Source organism: Phalacrocorax aristotelis, chromosome 3 (assembly GCF_949628215.1).
Source record: "Phalacrocorax aristotelis chromosome 3, bGulAri2.1, whole genome shotgun sequence".
Taxonomy (NCBI): domain Eukaryota; kingdom Metazoa; phylum Chordata; class Aves; order Suliformes; family Phalacrocoracidae; genus Phalacrocorax; species Phalacrocorax aristotelis.
Window position 1 is genome coordinate 26,231,633 of NC_134278.1, and position 27,020 is coordinate 26,258,652.

Consider the following 27,020-nt stretch of genomic DNA (forward strand, 5'->3'; position numbering starts at 1 on the left):
TGAATCCCTTCTCACAGATGGCATTATGTTTGTATGGCATTAGGGGAATTGATTATTACCTTTCATGAGACACTATTAGTGAAAACCCTGTTACCTGTGTTTCATCTCAGAGAACTGCATGCCATAATGAAGTGCACTTCAAAAGCCAAATTAAACTGAATGAACGAAGTAACTAGTAAGGATGTTCTCTTGAGCATTCATTCTTACCATGATGAATGATGCTTGTTTTTCTCTTCTCTTTAATTAGAATGTTTCTACATTTGCCAAAGAAAATGTTGGAATGCAGACAAAAACTGAAATTATAGGAACAGGGCTTGATGTAATAGCTTATTTGTAAAGGAAACACAACTTGTTTGGTATTTTATTGAAACAGGAAGTTCAGAACCTCAGTACACACAAGCACAACAAATTCTCAGGTGCTAGTTGAGTCATCTGTTGTTGGAAGTAGTCTCATAGAAGGCTTCCCCTTGATTTAGTTTTAATCTTCAATTAACAAAGGGAAGGAAATTACATACAGATTTAGGTTTAGATTATGTGCAGAGCTCTCTGTTGCTCTTTAGCTGTCACACTCATGTGCATGCTTTGTGAGTATATCACGTTGGCACAACCAGAGTGTGTCCGAGTGAATATATTCAGCTTTTAATTAGCAATAGAAGCCTGATGTATTACATTTGTGAAAACATGTAAGGCTTGCATAATCAAAATACTCTGCTTTTTTCGTCCTTCTAGTCTTCTCATATCTGATTTCAGCTTTACTGCACGCCACAGAAGTAAACATCTGGATAAGTTGATAATTGATAAAACTACTGTTTTAAGTTTAGTATGGGATTATTTATTTTTTAATTGTCATATTTGTTTGTAATAATAGGTCTGTTATACAGCAGAGCATGACAATACCATGCAGTTTTGTTCAGCTGTGGTATCTTTAAAAGGCACTTGGGAGTTTGCATGTGTATCTTCTGTGTAGAAGACTTAGCCTTTCCTATCCTTCAAAGGTCTGTATGACGCTGGCCTTCTTTGAATGAGAAGGATTTTACTAAATTCCCTCCAAATGCCATCATTACTGTTCCTCTGTTTAACCCCAGGAGTATTCCAGTGTTGTGCAGTGAGTCTCCTTTCCTCCACCGACGGTCTGAGCAATGATGGCTGTGTAGCTCTCCCAGCACTGGCCCATAGCATAAGGATAAGTGCATTAGTGCTTTAATCAATAATGTAATTTTAAGAAAACATTCCATGGGTAGCATTAGAACTATCATGTCAGCTCCTGAATTCTAAAGTTAATATCATTTCAAAATTAAAATAGACACTTGGTCCAGTGAGCATGCAGGACATTTTTAAACCATTGCCCTTATGCAGGACTAGCTAGATTAGATTCTTTTTCCCCATCCTCTGAGTAATGTATATACTTTAGTATAGTACGTATCAATACAAACAGTACCTTCTGTTGCATCATGGTAGTTTGCATTGTTATAGGGCTAAAGCTGTATTCCTGATATACCCACCGTACTCCCATTGATTTTCATGGGAATTCTGGACTGGGACAGAGCCAGATATGGTAAATATTTACAGACTTTTACTAGAAAACTAGTGTGTAGGAGAGGAGTTATGGAGCATTTGTATTTTATCTATGCTATCCAGTTGTTTGACTAGAAAAGAACTAGTAATTTTGCTTGAAGACCACAACTGCTCCTGTACTTCAGAGTATTTATCCTGCGTCTAAGCGCAAATACCCAGCTGCTTATACTTTATATGCAGTCCTTGCTGAGTATCCTTTGGTTTTCGAATTGCAGCTGCTTGCTTAGGAAATGACAGCCTCAGGAAAAGGCTTTCTGCTCTCACTAAAGCACTTCAGATAAAATCCAGATAAACTGAAAAGTAGTAGCGTCTCTGCCCTGCGTCATTCTTAGATGAAGAGCAGTAGGAATATAGGAAAGGAACTCGGAAAGGAGGACAGGGTCAGCGGTTTGACCCTACAAACTTTGCCCAGCTAGCATGAGAAGTCACTGAAAGTCCACTACCATAATAAGTCTGCCTTGTTCTCTGTTTTTAACCATGTCATAGCTGGTGATCATAAAACAAAACCAAATTCCATGTGGTATTTATAACAATACTTATTTTTTCTACAGAAGTTTTTAACAAGATCATCATTACATTTGCAGTAAACAGAAGTGAACTTTTCTGTGAATCAGTGATTCACTTTTCAGTGAATCTTCCTGCTACTTTAGATTTGCACTTCAATAGCTTCACCTGTAGAGTCACACATTTATTTTATTTTCATTAAGATAGTTCCTACAAGACCAAATGCAAATATCAGATAAGTCAAATGAATATTTCTCTGTTATCTTTGTAACTAAAATAAATTTAAACTAGGAAGAAGCGATAGAAAAGAAAAAAGGTGGAAAAGTTATCACATTTTCAAATCCTAAATGCATTTGAAATCCTAATCAGGAGTAAGGTTATGAGACTTATGTTCTAAAATGGCATCTCCTTACTTGCAGCAACAACTGAGATCTAATGCTAGACTTGTTTTCCTCCAGCATTTGGTAAGGTTACTGACACAGTGTTTACTTTGCCTCCTCTAGACTCTTGAGAAGAAAGCAGTGAGGTAATATTCTGTAAATGTGGTGTATCAGCTCACCAGCTGATAAGCATCAACTCAAATATCAAAACAGGTATTGGAATAAGCTATTTTTAGAGGGGCATCATTTGGTACCATGCACAACTTATCATTGTGGTTTGTGAATTATTTTTTCACTTTGTTAAAATAAACCCCTTTCAAAGGCTTGCCATTCACTTGAAAAATTCCCTGGTTTAAAAAAAAAAAAAGCAGAGAGAAAATTTGGTGTCAGGTACTGTACCTTTGCCCTACCAACTTTCATAGCTTTAAAATTACTCTGTATTCATATCATAAATTGTTCTCCCTCAGCTATACAGAAAACCATCCCAGCTTGCTGTTGCTGTATAGCCAAAGTTCTTTCTTCTGTAATCTTATATTATTGTCATGCTAGAAAGTACAAGAGTTCATGAAAAAAATCTTCATATAGAAAATGTTAATCATGTGCTTTGTTTCACACCTATGAAGAAAGCAGTGCTCTCAAAGAAAGTTTTCTTGAGTAACTGTCATTTAAAAACATGATTGACAAAAAGCACCTGGTCAAATAATTAAACACTTTTTTTTGCTGTGTGTGCTGGCAGCTTCACTTGCTGCTCTCAGTGCTGGAGAATTAAATGTCTTTGCTTTCCATATGTCCTATGGAATCTTTTCTTCCAATTTGTGACATAGATTAAGTGAAGAGATGTTATTACACATAAAGAAGTATTTATGCCAAGCAGTACTAATCGGGGAAATTGTAGACCAGAGGCGATTGTGGTCGTAGCTCTATCCAGAATTTCTGAGAGCAACCTGAACCTGGTCTCGTTTTGCAGCTGGCAGCATTCTACAGCAGTGGCGTCCAGTTGTGTGATGCCAGGTAATCTCTTTCAGTGGGTTTATTTCAGTAGTTCTCAGATAATGGTAAGGATTTTTCTCTGTTGAATATTGATGTAATTTCAACTGACACTTTAGTTTGTATTTTAAAAACCAAGCGTTCCCTGCTACTTATTGTTGTAGTGCATGTGTTTCAATGTAAGTACAGAGGATTACATGTAACTTCTGAATGCAATTCTCCAGGTTTCTGCTGTACTCAGTCACTACCATGCATCTTTTTTAAACAATTTGAGAAGAAAAACAGCTTTTAATTAATCATCACTTTTTTGTTAATATGTGGTCTGTTGTGTTGTAATACATTAGGTGCTGAACAGAAGCATTTATTAGTTTTGTTGATGTGGCAATACTTCAGGCTGCCCTACTTAGAGGGTACTTTTTTCCTCTGTTGATACTAAAAAAAAAATTACAAGAACAAAGCAACTTTTTTAAAAGTAATTTGCTGATGCCTGTTTTTTAAAGCCAAGTCCATTTTATTTGTCTCGCTGCAGCATATCAAAAAAAGATTGAGAAAAGTCAGTCCTAAGAAGTTTGAAGGAAAACGGACTCACTGTGTTCAAGCTTTGACATATTTCATAAAGCTGTTGAAAACCAAACCATGAAAGCCAGATTTATAAGCTTTTTTTAAAGTTATTTGTAGATTCCCAAGACGATTGTGTTCCCATCACTTACTGTAGCCTTTAAAACTCAAATGACGCTTAAAAATATTCATGTTTGGCACACACTGAGTTACTGCTGGGCGTTGCAATGGCATTCAGCTAAAACTAAAGAGGAGAGAGAGAAGAACGTACTCTGCCTTCGCTTAAATCATTTCAGTCTGTTGAGCTAGAGCAAAAGGATTCACATATTCATATTTTAAAGATAAAACTAGGAATTATTTTTAATGTTAAGATTAGTTTTATTGTGGGTTAATGCAGCTGTTCGGGGAAAGAGCCTTTTGGGAGCATCTGTGTAACCCTTCACATTTGCCAGGCTTTTCCTTTCAACAAAACCACTCATTTTGTTATTACTGGAATAGAAAACTCTTTTATTTATCAAAGCATTATTCATCTGCACTTTGCCAGGTATAGCAAATCTGTTGACAGCCCTGGATTTATCATTTACTGTTAAAGGAGAATGGAAGGATTCCCCACGTCCCTAAGCCAGCAAAACAAATGTCATTATTGACGCTCACTGCACAATATCCTGTGTTGATTAAAAAAGAAAGTTGGACTACTGTCCAAAATGATTCGGTATCTGAGATGTCTAAGGTAGTTTAACTAAGGTTATAATTTGTAATGTATTTTATGCAAATACTGGGCTTCCACGGCTTGTATCTTCATTATATATAGTATTTAACCATGGGGAATATCAAGTTATTTCCACATTATTAGCTAGTGGAATTTGTGTTTCAGTGCAGCCTTTTGCCAGTGGAATATACTTAGCTAGGTATGTATTATTTCAGTCTCTGTAAATGCAGATATGTTTACTCCCATATCATTAAACATTGCAATTTACTTCATTAATACATCATTCCTTAGATTAATGGCCTATTCACAGATTAGGTACTGGTCTCATGCTGTAGGTACTAGTCTGTTTAAAAGAAAAAAAAACAAACAAGTGGCCTTACATGAGTTGGGAGAGTTCAGTTGAGGATACTATATACAAAATATGGGTAAATGGTTGCAATATGAGGGGATAAATGCCAAGATGCAACTAATGTTCCTCCTTCCTGCTTCCATGCAAGAATGAACTATGAGATAATAATAAGGGCAAGTTGCAATTGTTATAATTTTAAAAATAGGCTAAATTCAGTAGAGGTCATTATTTTTGTGCAGGTAATAATTCAGTTTGAAAGAAGCATCCCATACCTATATAGCTACCCCATTACATCTGCCAGAAGTGACTTCGTGCTCACTTGTGCCTGCATCTATAAGCCAGCAATGCAGATGAATGGGAAGGCATCTGAAGAGTGCATGAGCTAGTGCCAAGACCACCTTGTACACAACACATGCTACAGAGCTCTGGGCTTGCTCCAGTCTGCTCCACTGAACTAAGCACATCTTCTGACTGTATTTCATCCAAAAGGAGTACACTCTGAGCCCTTGATGGCTGCTCCACACTGGGAACCAAAAGTACACTCAATAGGAATGACTAAGAGATTGGTTTCAAAAGCGCACTCCCGGCTTGAACAAAAACAGTAAGAATGTAAGTATCTTTTCTACCGATGGTCTTGTAAGGATTTACCCAGCAAGAATAGACCTTTGTCAGCTGTGAGGAAAAACATGTCCATGTACATATTGTGTACCTTTTAAAGTCATGGATAGCTGTCTAAAGCAAATTATTTGGAGGCTGAGATTTGGATCTGAGATCATACATCAGAAATAGGTATGATGGAGTTCAGTAAGGAGGAGTGCAAAGTAGGGAGAAATAAACATCACCTGCAGAAAGACAAGATGAGATTGACAATGCAATATTTCTGCCAAAAGAGCAACTGAGTATTTTAGAGGATCCAAAACGTCACCTATGTCATACTCCGATAAAAGAAGCAGGTGTACAAGGATGTGTTAACAGAAACGCTAAATGTAAGAGACATGAATTGTTTACAGTGTGCAGAGCAGTGGTGGGGCCTGAGCTGGACTACTGTGTCTAGCTTTGGGCACTGAACTTCAGGAAAGATGTGGATCCGTTGGAGAGAATCCAGGGGAGAATAAGAAAATGATCAGAGGTCTACAAAATATGACCCATGAGCAAAGACTGGAAGAACTGTGTTTGTTTAGTCTAGCGAAGAGAAGATTGAGGGGACACATGATAAGAGTCTTTGAATATATAAAAGGTTGTTGCAAATAGGAAGAGAATAAATTGTTTTCCATGTCCCTTGGCACTAGGACAAGAAGTAACGGGTTCAAAATGCAGCAGAGGCAACTTAGGTTATATTATTGAGAAAAGCTTTATAACTGCAGGAGAAGATAAGCATTGGACTAGATTGTGTATGGAGGTGGAGAATTTCTGTCTTTGAATTCTACTGGGATTCCTGGGGGCTTGTCACATGTAGTACATGTACCCCTCGTGGTACGCCCGTGATGCAGGGCAGACAGTTGTATGTGCCACACTCATATACTGCTTCAGAGAGATGCATGGTACAGTGCTGCTTTATTGATATTTAGGTGAGGAAGACACCTCCCAGTTATTAGTAGCAATTATTTACAGAATTTTGACATAAATTTGCACTTGCAATTTGCAGTCTTATCACTGCCTGCTAGTCACTCAAGTTTAACTCTCTTGAAATAAGACAAAAAAAAAGGATGGACAAGCTCTTGAGGTATTTCTGAAGCAAGGTTTAAATTTCTAAACCTGAAAAAAACCTTTCTTTTTTAGTTAATCTGTAATGAAAGGATTTTTTTAATTTCAAAAAGAATTGGTCTGCGTTGAAATGAAATGCAGATATATTTGATTCAGAATCTTTTTGAGAGTTATAAACAAATAGTTATAGTAAAGTAACCACATCTTACAATCCTAGCAGAGTGTTTTTAATGATGTATATTGGAAATCCAGCTCCTTGATTTAGGAGTCATGCTTATCCTCAAAAGGGAAAAGACTTATTGTTTTACCCTAATTTGTTTTTTATTAATCTATAGTTGATAATGTTGATATTACATAGCATTTAAAAATAGTTCTACCTCTGGAAAACAAGGAAATTAAACTAAAAATAAATGAATTTGTTATCTTTTTTCCTGCAAAAATTTGCTATGCCGGAAAAAATGGTTCAAATATCTTCCAGTATAATTTTGAATATCTGCCAAACAGTAGATTTATTTGCCAAACATTTTCATACAGTATTCCCACTGGGACACAGTATTTCAGAGAATAAATTGGTGAAATTAACTTTTCTTATCAGTCTATGGGATTTGAGAGAAGCAAGGTTGTCTGCCAACATGCAGTGGAAAGAAACAATATCAGCTATGTTGTCTGTATTCAAGCATTCTTCCCTTCACTCATCTTGGCCAGGAAACACTTACATTAAGGACTATACGGAGGAGGGGAAGAAACTGTGTTTTGAAGAATTTTCCAGATAATACAGTCTTGACTCTATGCCATTTCTCCTTTTACTTTCCTTTTTATTTTTCAGGACTAGACATTGAAGGTTTCTTTTTTCTGGACCAAATTTTCCACTCTATCTCCCTCAACTTCTGGCTCCTGGCTCAGTACACCATTTGTCTTCTACCAGACAAATGTATACCAAGTTTGCCTGTATGTAATCTCTGCTTGTGTGCGTGTGCTGGGGTGCTGATGTAGCCTTATCAGGCATTCAAAACGAACGTTCTCACTTCTGTCTGTCTGAAGGCTTAAGCTTCTCTAATTTGACAGGCAGGGAGCTTCTATTTTAGCCAAATAATATTAATAACCAATGGGAAAGCGATGTTTCAATAAATATTCAGAAATAAGGATGCAATATTTGTAAATAATTTACATGAATGTTGCAAGTTGAGTTTTGCTCTGAGAATTAAAAACATCACTAGCAATACAAATGCATTTCATGCCAGAAAGTGGAATAAGGTTCTGGGTGCTATTGAGATAATAGTATGGCGTATGGCTTGAACCAGTTGGGGTCCTGTATCCATGTGATGTACCATTAACTTAGCAAAGATTCTCCAAAGCTAAGGATCTATTTCTTTGTGAAACAACTTGCTGAAGGAAGTTGTTTCCAGTTCTTAACTTGCTCTTTTATATTGGAGAACACCAATTTATTTATCTAGTACAGAATTTCAATGTAATTTTTAAAGCTTTTAGTGAATACTATTTCAGTTTTAGCATTCTCAATGTGTTAAAAAATACCATCAAAATGCTAAATTAAATTATAAGAAATCAAACTAAAATGAAGAGTTTTTACTTAAGTAGGAAATATATGTCACACATTGTTCCTACAAAACCAGAGTTACTGTTTGGTTAGTTGCTTGTATTCTCCCATTAAACCTGATTTTTAAAAAGGTGAAAAAGAGAGCATTTATTTTTGTCCTGCAGGAGCACTGCATTGTTAACACAAACTTCCTTGATCGCTGTAGGGTCCTGCAGATTCTGCAAATTCCTCACTGCAGGATAACAGTGCTTCCAGAAGTCCGCACGCTGCAATACGCTCCTCTTTATCAGAAGCAGACTGATGCTCCTCTTGTGTGGATGTGTGTGAGCCCTTGATCTTTACATGTACATGGGGTTCCACATATGTGTTTTTCTTTTAAATTTTTACTAAATGACACACTGTCCGAAAACGCATATAACCATGCAAGCGTAATGTTTCCTAACAGTGTTGGAGCTCTGAGCACTTTCTTCACAAGGTCTTTGTACAGAATTACAGTAACTGAAAATGTAAACATTACATGGCCAGTATATTTATCCATACTGAAATCATATGAATATTAGAGCTTAATATTTTCCCAGCAACATCACCCAACTATATTAAAGGGATATGCTATTTCATGTGTCTCTTTTTGTTAAATTTGTACGTTATCAAACCATAAAATCTTTTTTTTTTGTTTTATCAATTGTATGGTTTTCTGTCATTTACTAGTTACAGTGGTGAGCTAATCCATAAGACTTCAACAGTGAGATCCTTCTCTTTTTGGTCAAAATGAGCAATTTCTCATCGACTGCAAATGAAATATTTGGCCTATGGATAGGTATAAAACATAAAATATACAGTCTTCTCTCTTCAAACTTATATCTGCAATTTTATCTTCTATTGTTTGCATTTAATAAAATGTATTTGTTATTTTTGCAAGTAACAGTAGCCAAGATATAATTACAGCTTTCCATAAGTTCAGTAAATACTTCATTAAAAATAGCCTTTTCAAATAGGTGTTGGTAATGTTTCCAATCCTATATTAGATGCTCAAATACTAATGATAAAATAAATCATAAGATTATTTTTGTAGATTTATTTATCTCTGGTGAATAATTGAAATTAAGAACAAGTATTTACCATAATGCATACACTGATTGTGTAATATATACATGAATTTTCAGAGATGTACAATTATTAGATGGCCACATTGTACATATTTTTGAAGCTAGAACTTCACGTTTTCAATTCTAGCCTACAAATACAATTTCTATTAACTGTAATAAATCATAACCATATTCTCCATTCAGTTTTTATGAAGTATTATTATTCTAATAGCATTTTAGACTGGAAATTTTTTGATGTGCTGTTTTCTGGGAGTGCACTGAAAATTGTGCGTGGTATATAAGGCATCAGCAGTTTCAATGCTGAAAAATGTCCAAGAACATCCAGAAGAATTTTTTTTCACATTTTTTATTGCATGAATTCAGGTATCCATTCAGAGATAATACCTTTGAAGGACATGATGGTTATCGCCTGAGCCTCGTGAAAAGATCACACCCTTGGACTTTTATGGGGTTTTGTGTGTGTTCCTGCACCCCACCCAGCAGGAGCTATTTTCATAAAGTTCTAGGCAAAGCTCCAAAGTTTGGGGTTTTTTATAATATATGCTCTTTTGGCTTGTGGGGATTGAAGGGTGGACAAAAGTTGGTGAAATGTTTTTCTGTGGGGTTTTTTATAATGAAGAAAGGCTCTTTTTCGTTATCAGACATTCCCCTTAAGTTTTACTTCTGTCAAGACTTTTTTTTTTTTTTCCTTTCAAAACTTAGGTTCAAACAAGCATCTAAATCAATGGCACATTTATGAGAAATGCATACATATAAGAGCTATCTTCCTGCCGTTCATCCAGCTAGTGAAAGAATGAGGTTAACACTTAGGATCTTACCAAAAAGAGTAAATAGATGCTCTTATTACTTTTTGTTTTTTCTGTCCATCTGCTAACAAATACAATTAGAAAGGAAAAATGGTGCTGTCTGCTATAATAGGGACTGACACAATTGTAACTGTAACTACTGACTGATACATACACAATTCATGGAAATAGTCACTTTTGGGGTCTGATATTTTCCCAGGCTTGGTCTCTGCTGAGGAGTTATTCATTTATTTGTAAAAGCTTACACAAAATGTGTATCATTTCAAAGGGCTGGGAGCACCCCTGGAGTGCTGCAAAGGCTTTGATGTTGCAAAGGCAGCTGAGTCAATTCAGGGGTAAGAGCTAGATTGTGCCCTCTCATCCCACCGCCAGAGCCTGTGTGGTCAGCTAGCTGCTTTTCAGCAACTGGCTAGTGGTGTTTCTTTCAGGTTAGTGGTCCAGAAAGCAAAGTTAACCTTTCAGACTTTTCTCTGAGCTCTGACCATCAATGCATATGATTTTCCTAGCTCTAAGACCCATGCGTGGACCCTGTGCACTCGAGCAAATCCAAGCATAGCCTGTCAGGAAAGCTGTGGTGGTGGTGATCCAGACAAAGGAAGTGTAAAGATGACATTCCATGCGGAAGCTTTCCTTTGACGATGCCACCGAGATGTACTGTGTTCTTACCATGTCATCCTCTCAAATGCACTGATAATACACACAGCTGGCATTTTAAAGGCAGTTTAAGAAAATCCTCTCTATAGCATGTCAGCATTTCACTTTCCTGGGTTCCTTTAATATAGACTAAATGTATAGAATAAAGCATGCTATTTGCAGACATCAGGCAAGGAGAGTGCTCAAAATTTTGATTTCCTGATTTGATGGTTAACTGTGTACACATTTGCTTTTAATATGAATTTAATCCAACAGTTCTTTCTATATGAAGATGTATCAAATGAATGAGTTTTTATTACAGTGGCAGCAAATAAATCCTTTCAGGGGAAATGTTTGAGTAAGTGGGAATACAATTAGCCCTTTTAAATCATATTCCCTAAAATGTGTGAAATTGCGGATTGCAACAATTTATATTTGCTGTCTCCTATCCAACACAAGTCCTATTGCATTTTTAAGATAACAGCTTCTCAATCCTAATAATTTTCATCTTTAAAATCTTAAAGAGTTCCAGGTTGATGGAAACAGTGTAACTTTTGCCTTTTTGAGTTAAATCTGATTTATTTTTGATAAACTAGCATTAAAGTCTCTTGGTAATTGTCTTTATTCTATTGGTTGCAGCTGATTTGGCCCAATAAACAATTCCAGAGAGCTCTGTGTCAGATCAACTAAGATGGCATTGCCTCCGTCGTGAGGCTGTTCTGAGGCTGATGTGAAGGGATTGTTGTTTTTCATTATAGTGCATTCTTTAATTTGTTGACCTTGCTGACCACAAGCGCTTTTGTAGTTTCATAATTGCGTAGTTTTCTAATTCATTAAAATGTATGATTGCAGTCCTAGTAATACCAAAATCATGACACTGCTCTGTCCATCAGAGATTGCAGTGTTTCGCGTTCTTGAGCTAGTTCCATTTTAAGACACTGATCATGGCCTCAGAGCCTCACAAGGTCCACCAGCAAGTGATACTCTCAGCAAATTCCGAATCAAATACCATATATTAACACTGTACAATGATTAGTTTCCTATATTTCATGACATCAAGATGCCCAGCAGAAAGACATTCATAGAAGAGCATTCACCTCAGATGGAGGTAGGCAGTACCCTACCAAGTCCAAAACCAGATCTTCTGCACATGTGTAAAGAATCGGGTGCCAGCTTATGTACAGGTAGGGCCATCAGATATGTTCACCAAGTCCTCCAAAATCTGCAATATAACTCTGCCCTGATACTGTGATCAACAAAATTATTTAGCAGCTGTTTGACTTTCATGAGACAGGATTAAGTGCCATGTCATTCATAAACCTAAATTCACAGAATAGAAAATAAAGAGTATTTCTTGGATGGTGCTTGAATCTTTTTGGCCTGCTTCATCTATACCAGTCACTGTCTTTATAACTCACTGAATTCAGAACACAAAGAATCAATTTTATTCTCAGGAGAGCAGCCAAGGAATTAACAATCACAGAAAGTTGAATGAATTATTGAAGGAGGAGATGTCAAAATTCAGATTGGGATTGACTTGTCCAAGAATAGCAGAGGACAGTGGCACGGATCCACTGAGCTATGAAGTCTCATGTTAGCATGGGCTTCATGCTTTGTGGGTGCTTCATCTAACTGATTGATCAGAATTGCTAAGGGAATTCACTTTGACTTTTATCTAGGGATGTGTGGACATGCCATGGAACTGTTTGGCTTCATAAACCCCTGTCAACCAGGTGAAGACTCTTACTTTGGCTGCACATCTGCCAAGCACATTTATTATTGCATTAAATTCTTAAGTGCCTATGGTTTCACAGCAGGTTTGTGCGAAGACTGGAGGAAAGAATCCACTCAACAAGTAATTTCTTCCACTCTTCCAGATACATCTCCCCACTGCTACAGTTTCACATTCAGCCACCTCATATAAGCCAGATATATACAGAGCGACATTTCCTCTATGTATTGTGCTCGTGTTGATTATCTGTATGAAAAATTCCAAGCATCACATAATGCAAAGCATTTATTTTTATTCTCATCTTACTATTAACTCCAGTTTCATGATAAATTTTCCAAACTTTGACAAGAGATACAGAATCAGACGTTACATACATTAATTTGGCAGGTCAATGGCAATCTCGCTCTAAATATAAGGGTTTGGGGTTTTTTTACTATGAAAACCTTATATTGCGTACCATGGTGTGTACGCTTGTATGCACTGCTTTTATGCACATCATAGCTAAAGGAGACAGCTTTAATTGATGAACCACTGTCCTGCCTGGTTTATACAGAGAAGCAAATTTGCCCCATATAGACCAAGCAGGTTTTTCTTACAATGATCAAATGTTACAGACTGCACAGCATTCACAAGGGGCTTCTTTTTTGTTTTTGTAGAGACAAAAGAGTTTACATGAAACGGTTTGCTCTGAGTTCTGGTACATTTGTGTCACTTCATACATCTGAGACAAAATGCAGTTTGTGTCTGTGGAGCACAGGAGGGGAAAAGAGATCCTAAAGTAGTTTAAACTCTGAATTAGGTATGTTCATAAAGCTCCCTGATACAAACTGATGAGCACTATATATGGTAAAGGCTTTCATAGTTTGTCTTTGTGCTGCAAGACTATAATTATTTATGATATCCTTTAATACTTCTGTCTGATGGACAATGTTACAAATGTAGGAATAAAAGATTATGGTGAAGAATAATACTGTCAAGTGCTTTAAGAATCTTTATAGGTAAGCCATCTGATCTATAACAAAATAGTCTCAACTCTGGTTTGGGAACTGTATTTATCAAATACAGCAAATTCTTTGTATAGTTTACCCAAGAGTTTCTGATGCACCTGAGAAAGTAAAGTTCATACTCATATAATTATTTTTTTCTGAATTAACAAAGATTAGTTTTACTTTGAGTGGAAATGCAACGCCTTGGTTAATTCATTTCCTTGTTTCCTCAAATACAGATCTGCAGACTTCAACGTCACCTATCAACAGGAAAATTCCAGCAGAATCTCTTTTCAAACCTGCCTGCCATGTTTGTTTCTCCGACCAGTCAGCCACCCTGCAAAAAGCTAACAGAACTTATACAGCTGTCAGGAGGCAAAATATGTAAAGCCTTACGTCAGGCAAAAATCTGTATAGGAAAAAAACCAGGAAAGAAGTACGAGGACATAAAAAGTTTATCCGAAAAATGGGTATTAGGTAGGACACTAAATTTCAACTCATCTAATATATTGTGGAATATGTATTCAAAAATTGACTGTAAATGGTTCACTAAACTGAGGTTATGGAGGGAAGAAAATGGAACGGACTACTACAGTTAGGTTTTCAGGAAGGTTGTATCCATGGTGAAGGCTTTCTCTTACAACTAAGACTGCTTTGTGATGGTCCTGCCACTCACCATTGTGATTTTACCAGGAACAAATTTACTCCAAAGATTTACAAATTTATCTTTTGTATGATTGTTTCTTTTAGAGCAAACTAAATTATGGGGAAATCCCCATAGGATAATTGTTTTTTAAAATGGCATGTACTTAAATTTTATATGTAGTAAGAAAGATTTTTAACTGGTATAAACTGGGGTACCACTGCTGAAATATGGTAACTGGCACCCTCCGATAATCTGTCCTGAATTTCATATTGTACATCTGAAAGACAATTTCCTGCAGTTTCTATTTCACTTGCAAAAAGTTTTTCAAATCTGCTGTTACATTTCTAAGAGTTGTTAGTCCATCACTTTTCCATTAAGGACACCACAGTTCTAACAGTTATCTGTTTGCAGGGAATCAGATGTAAAATTGCAATATCCTCACCCTCAAAGAAAAGCTTTAGATAATCTGTGTAGGATTCACAGCTTCCAGCCTGCCACTCTTCCTTCCTCAGCCAAGATAAGGGTATTTTCCAAGAAGGGACCTTTTGCATACTAGAAAAAATAAGATTAAATTTTTGTCATACACTATGTCAGACTTCTCTAGATGGAGCCTCACTCGGACACTAGCAATAAATGTGCTACATAAATTGATGTTATATGAGACTAGCCAAGCAAGTCCTAATCTCTTGACCATTAACACTATCAGAATATAATGACTTAAAACCTGAAAGAAAACACCACTAAAGAAGAAAGGAAAAGTAAGTGATAAGGCAAAAATGCTCATCTAAATGAAAAAGTTGTTTGATACTTGCTTGAAGTATGAGATAAAAATTGTGATGATTTGGGAGAGGCATGAGAAGAAGGCATTGTTTATTGTGCCTTTCTCCGGCTTCAGACTGACCAGATGAGGAAATCAGAGGCTTGTGCAAGACTAAAAATATGATGTAGTAATGTATACACAAAAGTTTCACATAGTAGTACTTCAGTCATAAATTCCAAATGAACAAAGATAATGATCTAAACTGGCATGCAACTCCTGTGGCATGTCCCTCTCTTCTGCTGGTCTCATGGAGTTCTGCCTCACCCCAGCTGCAGTATCTCATGAGTTTACTGCAGCTGGACAGGCCACGCTCAGCCCATCAATGGGCTGAAGGAATTGCGTGTCCAGCTGCTAATGAAGAAGGACTCTGAATTCTTTGTCCCCTTTACAAATTTCTCAGTTCTCTTTTGCAGTCTGATGGTACCTTTTCTAATTGTTATGTCCTGCTCACGAGGCACAGTTATGCAAGCTCTGGCTAATGGATTTTAAATGATGAGTCATCAAAACATGGAAAAAAAGTACTTCTATGTGATACTTTAAAGGAAGGATACATGCCTTAGAAGCTCAGTCCCTTTGTCAGCAACTGTTTACATAATATTATGGACAGGGTCACCTATAAATTGCCATCTTAATCAAATAAATCAAATCAGATCTGAAATTTTGACTAATCTTTGACACTTCACTGTTGCAATCCAGTTGGTTTGTGCCTATGTACTTTCTTCTGTTGAAACCAACTGCCAATTAATTCGTTCAAGGCTGACCACAATAAAAAGCATATAGGTAGCTAATGCAGCACCTGTTTTTAAATTTAAATAAATGATAAGAACATGACTAGGATGAAAGGAAATGGCCTCAAGTTGTGCCAGGGGAGGTTTAGATTGGATGTTGGGAAAAATTTCTTTACTGAAAGAGTGCTCAGGCATTGGAAGTAGCTGCCTGGTGAGGTGGTGGAGTCGCCATCCCTGGAGGTATTTAGAAGACATGTAGATGTGGCACTTAAGGGCATGGTTTAGGAGACATGGTGGTGTTGGGTTGATGGTTGGACAGTCGGACTTGATGATCTTAGAGGTCTTTTCCAACCTAAATGATTCTATGACTTCTATAAGTTCTTGCAGTATTATCATTTGACTGCTTCTTTTTTTTAGGGTCCTTCTCTCTCTAGGTCCTCAGCTCCACCAAACTGTTTTATATCAGAAATTGTTCTGAAGTACATTGTTGCTTTTCTTGTTTTCTTGTTTTCTTGTTGCTGTTTCTTGTGCATTTTATCTTAAATAATTCTGGATTTTTATTTCTTTTAGATTCAATCACTCAGTATACAATATGTCCCATGGAAAACTACATTTTTCAGCTGTGAGCTAACTCAAGAGCTTCCATATGGTTGTAAGTAAACAAGCCTAGTTTGGATTTAACAGAAAAAAAGAAAAAGCTGTGAACAGAATTTCTAAGAAAACACAAGGTACATATTTACAAATGCAGAGAAATGTTTTCTACATTTTTATTGCTTGTGTAAGAGTTCATCTTGTGAAACCTTTAGTTTTTTATAATACAGTACTTCCCTAATAAAAGTCATCTTGCTTTTATTATTTGTTGAAGACCTTTGGACCCAAATGTTGAATGAATTGTTATGTATTGGGAGGATGTGGAAAGATATTTTCTAATCTCTAAGCGAAGTTGATCATGTTACAGTGCAATTAAAAGATGTGCATGCAGCATGGGTGAGTGTGCCTGAGCTAGCTCTGGTATAAGTCAGCAGGAGCTGTGCTACGAATGCAGATGCATGGATTCTGTAGTCTCCTCTGTTCCGAGTGCCTCCGTGGACAGCTGAAGGCCCACGTTGCCACACCTTCATGACCACTGCTAATTACATTTCTTTGGTAAAAGGATAAGGTTGCCCATCATGCTCAGCTCACACCTGCTGGTGTAACCTTGCACTTCTAAAGTGAGTTTTCAAGAGTAATTGAAACTCAGTAATTACGCTCAAATGCATAGTTAAGATATTAGTTTATTTCAGTACCTTTAATTGAATTTCGAACTGTGTCTACCTTACATCTAGGCTGAAACCATAAACAGTTACCGATCCTGAGTCAAATGAATTAAGACAACACATCATTCAAATGCTAAAATCTATTGAAAATGGAACATATCATTAAATCCTCTAGGTATGCTTGAAAAATGTATGCAAATACCTTAAACGTTAAATTCCTCTTCAACCTGTCGTTTCGTTTTTAGCAGGTGCAAAGTAAGATTTGTATGTAAAGTACGTTGTGTAACATTTGTTTATCTATAAATGTACAACCTCCTTTAAATATTTGCAAGGTCCATCAGAATGATAAATCATCATCGTAGAAAATAATGTTGTAGAAAATAATTGTTGTAATAACAAGTAACTTAATGGCAGCTTATAACTTACACCTTCCAAACTCAGTGCTCCACTCAGAGTACTGTCAGTGTAAGGCAATGGAAACCCTGTATGAAAAATAATTATTTCAAGTTAATATTATGGAACAGTCAAGGTACCACGGTTTGTAAATGTTCCCATTCTGTTGCACTGTTCTAGCTTCCTGGGCATTTTAAAGGACTTGGATATATGATTTCTGTAAACTTGAGAATTATGCAAATTTTTACTTCAAGTTCAGCAGTATCTGGGTGGAAGATTGCTTCAGGCACAAACTGCACTAGTGTAGTTGCTCTGTAAAATGTTAAACATACTTCTTAATGGAAAAGTTCCAAGTTATGATTATTTTATGGAAATTAAACTGACTTTATTTTCAGAAATACTGAGCACCTGTAACTCAAAAAGTTAAGATCTCATTTTCAAGTGTCTAAGTGCTATATAGCTAGTTTTAGATAATAAACCAGAAAATATAATTTATTGAGGTCTCTTCCTTGCTTAGTTTTCTGACACACGTTTTTAACAGCATCTTAAAATTGGTATGTTTGATACAAAAATTTGGTAATCAGGTCTCTCTACTAATTGCACTGTTTACAATCAAAACTATTTCCCCATTCACTAGAGAGCACTGGTAACATGGTATCACTCTTCATCCTTGACCTTATATGCCCCTTTATTAAGAAACTAGTTGCCAAGTACTATAGACTAAAATATAAATAACTAATTTGTGACATGTGAACATATGGTTCCCAGTAAATAACAGAATAATTTATTTGAATTATATTGCCTAACTTTGAATATTACAACCTCCTAGTTTATTTTGTTGTCATTTCCTAAGTGTACTATCCATAAAAATCTGTCACTATTAATTTATATAATATACCATTCCAAATCAGTTTTCTCAAAAATTTTAAGATTATTCTCAGCTATTTAAGTTGTAAATTCTTGGATCAACTTGTCGGTCATGCGCGTAACAGACTTGACAATGAAAAGTCTAATATAATTTTTTTCTAAATTAAAATGTCTCAGATAAAACAATCTGTCAATTTATTTTGTCTTAAATTATATGGTCTGATAGAAATCCCTTCCTATTGGCTGTTCTTGCAAAATTTGTAGCACACAGGTAAATATAGCCAGCAGGAAATCGAATGCCTAGTTTTGGTCTCACATTACGGGCAACAGGAGTGCTGTCCATCCATCCTGACTACTGCTTTGTAACAGTACATAGTGAATACAGGAGGGGTTAGAAGACCAGCATGTTGTACAGGCAGTAAAAAAGAAATACTCTTTCATGTTTATAGCCGGGAGTCTTTCACACAAACAGCTTCTGACCTATGTACCCTAGTGTGCATTCCCAACCACCTCAGTGCTGGAAGGAATTTCTACCTAAGACCTCATCAGGAAAAGACACTGACTCTGGTCATCCCCTCAGTAAACCAACATGAGGGGGTGAATGATGAAAACTTGTCAAATGATTCATTTGTCAGAATATATCCACCAACCGAAAAAACACTTGTACTTCATACCAAGGTCCTAAGGATGGTAACACACAGAAGAAAAGGCACAAAACCCAGCAATGCGAAGCATCATTGATCCAGGGGTAGTTTTGAGTTGATCAGTGCTAAGATCTTTGCAACATACAGTGCTTAACTGACACTCTGCCATAGTACAGCACAGCCATGCTGCCTCCTCTACAAAGCGGTATCGTGCTCACCTTATCAGGAATCTACTTTTTTTTTTTTTTTTTCATTTTTTTGCTCTCAATCTTTTTTTTTTTTTGTGGAGGAGAGGTTGTCTTAATCTTATGTTTTTTATCCAGCATGAGTATTTTTGCTGTTCATTTGTGAAAACGACTTAGGTCAGCTGCTGTCTCTCCTTCTCAGAGAGCTCCTGCACCCCTGATAGACGCTGTCTCTAACAAAATCATATCAGCATGAATAAAGATCTTTCTAAGTTAGCTTAATTTGCTGAGGAATCTGTTTAAGCCAAAATAAATTGAAAATCCAAAATAGGTATTATTCCATCCTGAGATTCACATTGGCTGAGTTAATTTTTAAAAGTAGTTTAACTCCCAGCACAGGTCCTATTTTAACTCATTCCATTTGCATCAGGTGATATTGCTCACACGCACAGACCACCAACACCCCTTCCCTCCTTCGTCTGCCAGACCTAAGAAGAGGTTTTACCACACTGCCTAATTTACTGGGGACTCACATTGGCAAATGTAGAAATATTTGAGGATAAACCCAGGCATGATCTTGAAGAATGTGTTGCTTAAGTTGCCAGAATGGCAGCAGAATCGGTGTCCTCTTCAAACAGTATATCCGTAAAAATAAACTAGGATCTAAACCGATTTCTTTATAGCTAGAGTGACTCATAATGTGAGATTGGCCAAGGATGTGTTTGAAAGCAAGACTGCCAGAAACTCGTAAGATGGGTGGGTTATACATCTCTTTTTTTTCCCCCTTTCTCTGTTTTTGTAATCAGTTTTAGATTGCAACTGCATTTGGAGTGTGTAAAAAAAATGTAAATATTCACAGTGATCCTAGTGTATGAGCCATCTGCTATTGACTTATTAAACTACAGATTTGTTGAGTTGGTTTTATGTTTCTTGATATCTTCCTGACTCAACTATAGGCAACTTCTTGGAGATGGTTACTTTTAAAATAAAAATAACTAGTAAAAACTATTGCATCACTTGATTTTCTGTTTATAGCTCCGCTATAATAAACTTCTGTTATCTTAATTGATCTGAAGAATGCAATTTAGGCATGACTGCATTATATGGTAAAGTGTTATCAGCACATTCGGCACTAGGAAGCTGCTAGCACAGACATGCAGTTTTTAGTTAAACCTATAATCAGCTTAGGGACTGTAAGGCAAAGGTGCTTTTAATTAGTATTTCTGAGCAGGAACTGTGGCTTTGTGGAGCTGTGTTTCTAACACTTCTAGAGCATAAAATGAAGGTATCCCAGAAACAACATCTAGAAAGCTGATTAAACTAATTCTTTTCCTCAAGAGGAACACACCGCGGTGGAAAAAAAATGGAGTATTCGCTCCATGTGCTGAAAACTGGCAAACATGAAAAAGTCTGTGTCTGTGCCAGCAGTCTGACTTCTTTAATGACTGATCTAATAACATAAAACCAAATGGCTCTAGTCCTACTGCATTATGCAGAGTTTTATTTCTGATCTCCTTTTATTGCTGCATTTCAGAATGAGCTCTTCGCACGATATGATGAAATGGCGCGCTCTGGAAGAGTATCACCCTTACTACTGCATCATGCAGCCACTGACAATAAGGTGGTTTCAAACTGCTAATAGTAAATAAATAACAGCTGGTGTTTAGGTTATCAGCGCAGGTGTCTGTTAACAGCTTTTGCTGGAAGCTGGCAAAGCAGAGTTTTTCTTCAGTTGATACAGATGTGAAACAACCCTCCAAACATCCAGGAGCGGCTCAAACTCCTGTGCAGGGCTGAGGTGTTGATAGGTAGCAGCCAGGTGTACTGTAGGACTGCAAGTTCCTTTGAACTGCCGGAGTCAGCTTCCTTCAGAGGGATTGGCAGTGATTTGTGGCCTAATGCTGGAGGCGCAGCCCTCCCAGCCTGCCGACAGGTCCACACCTTCCTCGCCTCTGGGAATGCCACGGTCACGCTAGCTGAACCTTCATGCCTTCTTGAATGCTAGCTTGTGTTGTTTGCCAAGTAGCTTCTGTTGTCTGTAAAGCACCTGAACTATTGCTAGAGACAGAACCACCCTGTGGTGTTAATTTCCCAAGGAGATTTATCAATGCCCAGAATGTCTTTCATGTCGTTTTTGGACACGTATAAAAAATCTGCAGTTGCATGTGAGGTGGCGAAAGGATTGGTACTGCCTGTCCAGACAGGTTTGGTGTTTGCTTTTTCCTTCTTCACGACAGGTTTTGTGGAACCATACAGTGAGGACTTCCATGAGAGAGAACAACTAGGTCTTTAGGGAGGAGTGTGCAGAGGTAGGTGGTTTCACAACATTGTTGCTGTGACATGATCTTTTAATAACAGGAAAAGCAGCTGAAGCTGAAACTTGGAAACTCTGCTATAAGTAGTTACTTTCTGCAGGGTCTCTCTTAAGACCCTGCTTTTTCAGAACTTTGGATAATTAAAGAAATACACTTTCAAAATTGCGGAAGGAAATACCTTTACAATTAGGAACTGTTACAGAGCTGGTCTCACATCTAAATTACACCGCAGGATATTTACACACAAAAGTCAAAAGAATGCAGCCTGGAGCACAGTGTAAGTAAGGATGAAATAGCCTTGTCAAAGATGGGAAAACTTCCTTGATAAGGATATCACAGACCTTGCCACTAGGCAGTGAAGTACTCTGTGCAGAGGAACAGAATCAAGCAAATCCTTTCACTCAAATCAAGAAGAGGCACAATTTTTATATTATACAGTGACTGAGCATGATCATCTTTTCCTCCATCATGTTCTTCCAAAATAACTATTTCCTGTATATTGCCTACAGATTCCATAGCCCTGTGTCAATCAAGTTCATAAAACATAGCCTGTCTGACCTGACCCTCATCTCTAAAGTGTAAATGTTTTCCTCAGCCAGGCACCATGGTTTTAATGGAAACTTCAAGATGTATCCCTCCCTTTCTGCCAGAACTGCTGTCCAAGCCCAGAATTACAGTTTTCTTCTTGACTGCTGTTATCTTTCCCTCAGTCAACAATTTTAATATCAGTTCCTTTTGTCCACCAAACTCCTGTTTATAAGACTATTTGTGCAGTTCTTTGCCATCTTCACTATTTTAGTCACTACTTGTTTCATTCTTCCAGTTCATCGAACAAAACTTCCTTTCTTTTCTAAGCTCTCATCACTGTAGTCTCACCCTCCCCATCAGATCTGACATCCGTGTACTTTTTGACTCTCACTTTTGTTTCATTACAGGATACCAACCTTAATCATTGAATCTTGTGGGGAGAGAATGGGATGGGATGGTTAATAACCATTTTCACGCTTCTCCTTTCGGACTTCCCTTTTACAAGTTACTGTAGAAATCCATTGTGCAGTTCTCCATTCTCTCCATGTCCTACTCCAAAGCCCACCACTTCTTTACCACTCGTAGTATACTGCAACTACCTGGTTAGGGCTAGACAGGTAGAAAGTTATACTCTGAGCTTCTGATGGACCAAGAACCATATATTTGCTGTTGTGCTTAGATGATGTTACGCTGGTCCATCTGTTCTAGCCCAGATGCACCAGAGTTCATCTGCCTCCTTCACATGTCCCCAGATGAAGCTCTCCAGCACATTGATGTGTTTATGAGTGGAAAAGTCCCTGGGACCATTAGACTCTACCTTGCCATAAAAACGGAAGAAGAGTCATAACAGAAGAGATTCCTGTTGTATTAAGGTAAGACACAGGATATGTACTTTGTACAACCCTGTGCCTACTTTCAACAAACAGTAAATACTCTAATATGTTATCCCAGAAAGGCTGTGTAGACTCAGATTGCATGCAACACAAATGATATGCTTGAGCCTTAAATTACTTTCCAGAATTTCTTTCAACTCAGGTAAGGCTGTTTTTTCTTTAGATCATTTTTAGTTGTTGACTTGGTTACAGGTATGGGGAAAGGTAAAGGAAAAGGACTTTCCAGATTTTCTGCTCTGGAGTGAAACATTCCAGCTTATTCACTCATGAACCAGAAGTTCAGTCAGGGGAAGTTTTGCTAAGTAGTTAGTCCCTGGGATCCAGAGATAAGCCGAAAGCCAAGATGAATTGTGTATATGCAGTACAGAGCTAGCATGACTTTAAATGTTCTGTGCAATGTACGTGGGTAAAAGTGTTTCAGCAGTGTGCCTAACTAAACCAACATCCGAAATTCTGCATTGTACTCTTTAAATGTTAAGTGGAGCAAACCCAGGGTTTTTTATTTTAACAGCTCTGGGGAGGGGTAAAGGTTTTAGTTCAAGAAATGAACAAACACAGACCTACTGTGATTATAGACTAATGTGTCAATTCAGATGAATATCAAGACACTTGGAAGCAGTGCTACAAGCTTGCAGATACTTGACCTCTGTGAAGAGCCTGACTGGTCACTTTGCCACTTTTAACGTGCACTTAAAGAAATCTGGTGCTCTTCCACCCCCCACTGATGACTGAATATTTCTGAATAACTTGAAATTCACACCCACTTGAAATGCTGACTTGGGAATACGCTTTTTTGGACACATGCTTCATCATATTTCAGCTGTACACAAAGATAAGCATTTTAGAAGTTTGGAGGCAGAGCATTTCCTCCTACAGAAGAGAATTTATATTTTCCCTGACATTGCCCAGGCAACACAGGCTTGAATAAAAAATTGACGCTAAAAGCAGAGTTCTCTAGTCTGGGAATCAACACTGTTATTTTATTCCCAGATACATTCAGTATCCTACTTGACGAAGAGAAGAATGTCCTTCATAAGTGCAGGGATGTTGAACATATTTTGATGACCCATATAAAAGTTATTAGAGGGCATAAAGATCCAAATAAAAGAATCTGGAGTTATAAAATGATCCAACTTGAGATTCACTTTCCCCTGACTTTATCCAGCCTTTTCTCATTCTGTACTTTTTTGTCTTTTTTTTTTGTTTTTTCCCTCCCTCTGTTATTAACAGTGGTATTTCATGTCTATTATATTAAAAAAAAAAAAAAGTTGTATGAGAGACTGAAACCCATATTCTCTAAACAGTACTCTCCTGAACAGTAGCATAGCCACTGAGCTACAGAATCAGATCTCCTCTTCGGCTTTCCCATTTAGAATCTTTTGTATACCTACAACAGCAGTGGTGAGCCACACACAAACTAGGAAGCTATAGAAATCTGATGGGAGATATGAGCTTGAATCTGCCAAGGCTAACAAGGGCTTTGTACCCAAGTCTTCAGTTCTCTAGATACATTTAACGAAGGTTACTGATAGCATCTACTTTGCTATCTGACATGCAATTTAGAGCATCTACGTTAGAAGCCTAGGTGAACATGAAGACAGCAGAAGCAGGGAGACTCCTGATAAAAGTTGTCTGAATATCCAGCTGAACTTTTCCAGGAGATTATATCATTAATGAAGAGAGGCATGTACCTCTGAAAGCTTCCTCTCATGCATAAATCAGATAGCAGAAGGTACAAGTAACTCAAAATGTGTCTGCACATTGAATTCAAGAAAGGTTTCTTACCTCCTGCCCAATTATCAACATTCTTCCTCTATTTCCAAGCATGCAGGTATGCAGTTCTGATCTTCCCATATCTAAACAGATACAGTACATGTTGAAAAGGTAGCAAACTCAAACCTACAAAGTGATCTCCATATGAGAAGTGATTACATAGACTGGGATTCTCCTGCCTGGAAAAGAGATGGCTGAGAGGGCAATGTTGCTCTTCACACAAACTATAATCAAGCTATGGAACTTAGTGGATGTTAAAAGTTTATATGAATTTAAAAACAACTGGACACATTCAAATTGGAATAATCTGGCTCAGGAGGTTCCTGAGCTAGGAATTGCAGGAGGCTGGACAACTCTACTGAATGGCACAGTGGCTCCCTCAATCTTGATGGGACCAATTCCAGGTTCTTTCTGTCCTTCTTGCTGCCAGGCAACAGTTATACAAGATATTATGCACCTTGCAAAACTAGTTAGAAGTGATGGGTGTAATGATCAACAATGGTTTGCAACACTGCAGAGAGACAACATCCTTCCTGATGATGGTCACATTTGGTCAGGGCAGCAGATCCGACGTGTGTTGCATCAGTGGATATGGCACAGTTCAAGGAAGCTAATGACAGCCAAGTCTGCTATGGCTTTGGTTGTGACTGTCACCCTGAACTAGTGTGGGTTCAATCTTATGAGTACCGTACTGCCTAACCATCATCTTTCCAACCCTGGAGGTGGAAGTCAGTGTCGGAATAATCTTAGCAATCTTACATTTGTGGTCCCATCATTACTGCACCAAGTAAGAGGTGACTTCCCTTTCCTGAAGTTCTTCCTACACTGCTGAAAGGCCATGCCTTCCCATAGAAGCAGCACAAACCTGTCACTCTTCATGGACCAGAGACTACAAAATGGGTATATAACCATAAGAAATTACTAGAAAAGTAGTCAGCTCTGCATGCTTTAACTCTTCTGGCACAGACGCCATGAGCTGTTCTTTGTGGCATGCAGTGAATAGGAAAGCTTGCTCACTTCACAAGGATTCTTATACAGTTGCCAACCATCTCCGTGTCTGTAAGTCAGAAACGGATCTGTGCAGCTGCTGCAACTACAACAGTCCCAAGGAAAGCTGAAAACGGCATATTGCTCTCACCACGCTGAGATGCAAACAGCAGCCTGGCTCAGCAGTGATGTGCCATGGCACCTTCTGCAATGCCGTTCCTTGGGGTGGCTGATTGGAGAAACACCTTTTCACAGGAGCTGCCCAAACCTACCCACAGTGTAAGCCATTCCACGACATACAGGGTCGGGCAGCGGTAGGCAGGGTGCTGTGCAGGCCTGCAATACAACCAGGAAGCATCTGGCTGAGAAATCACTATTGGGTCCTTTTTTATTTTGCTGCTGTTCACTGGGAATGTGTTCCTTATAGCTGCGCCTCTACTGCCAAGTAGTCAGATTCAGTGCTCCAGATTATGAAATCACAACCCTAATGAATCAGCTTTGGAAGGAATAGTTTTCCTGTCTGCATCGCTTCTTAGTTATTCACACATACACCTTCCTAGTAGTGGCTAGGAGTCATTCAGTACTTGAAGTAATTATATTGTACTTCTTTTTTCCCCCCCCGGAGCCATTTTCTTAGTAGCTAACAGTAGCTACTGACTAATACTACTCCTTATATCTGAAATAATACAATAATTCTTTTCAATTAATTAAAGAATAGTGTTCCACATATCTTTAGGAAGTAAAAATGTTTGCAATTATCAATAAATAACTGAAGCCACCCATGATCTCACCTTGATAACTTTTTGCCTTTGTATTTTTGGCAGAATTAGCTTTAGTTACTGAGGTAAGAAAACCTTTGCTTTTCGCCAGTCAGGAACAAGTGCTCTGCTCTGCCATAACTAATACAATTTACTCACAGCAGTGTTCTTATCTTTTCTCCAGTTCTCTTAGTAGCTGGACTCTGTAAAACCAGCAATTCACTAGGATGGTTACTGCTTTACTCCATAGCAAGACAGAATTCTTAAGGCAACTTCCAAATGCATACTTTCAACTTCTAATGCAGAGAAAAAAATTTGTACAAATGTACAGTCCCAAGTTATACAAGGAAAGTACAAATACAGGGGTCTCTCAGGAAAACTGGATGGTGCAAATCGAGTGTGGGAAAATGTTAAGAGCTTCAGGTCATGGATGACATTTAAACTCAACACCTCTGCTTCTGCGTTGCTATTACTGGTAGTGAGTGACGTAAAACACTGCTTTGCTGTGGGTATGATATTGAGATAATTTGTATAATGAGCTACTGAATACAGCTACATTTACAGACTTAATAAACTCTTTCTGCAGAATATCAATATGGGTACCTAGAAGCAACACTCCCTTTTAACTGGCAGAGTTGTGCTT

General features: G+C 37.7%; 1 protein-coding gene across 4 annotated transcripts in view; it reads left to right on the forward strand.

Moving 5' to 3' along the window:
* MCPH1 (microcephalin 1) overlaps nucleotides 1-22,737 on the forward strand; it is a 146,579-nt gene extending 123,842 nt beyond the window's left edge. For 2 of the 4 annotated variants that reach the window (XM_075086938.1, XM_075086941.1), the window contains 2 exons: nucleotides 13,824-14,061; nucleotides 16,349-16,630. In XM_075086938.1, the coding sequence (XP_074943039.1) occupies nucleotides 13,824-14,061; nucleotides 16,349-16,404 (294 nt within the window). In that variant the 3' untranslated portion in view covers nucleotides 16,405-16,630. Of the gene's footprint in view, nucleotides 1-13,823; nucleotides 14,062-16,348; nucleotides 16,631-17,103; nucleotides 17,154-22,718 lie in introns of those variants that run through there. The other 2 variants (XM_075086940.1, XM_075086939.1) reach the window with 2 other exon arrangements.
* The last annotated feature ends 4,283 nt before the right edge of the window (nucleotides 22,738-27,020 follow it).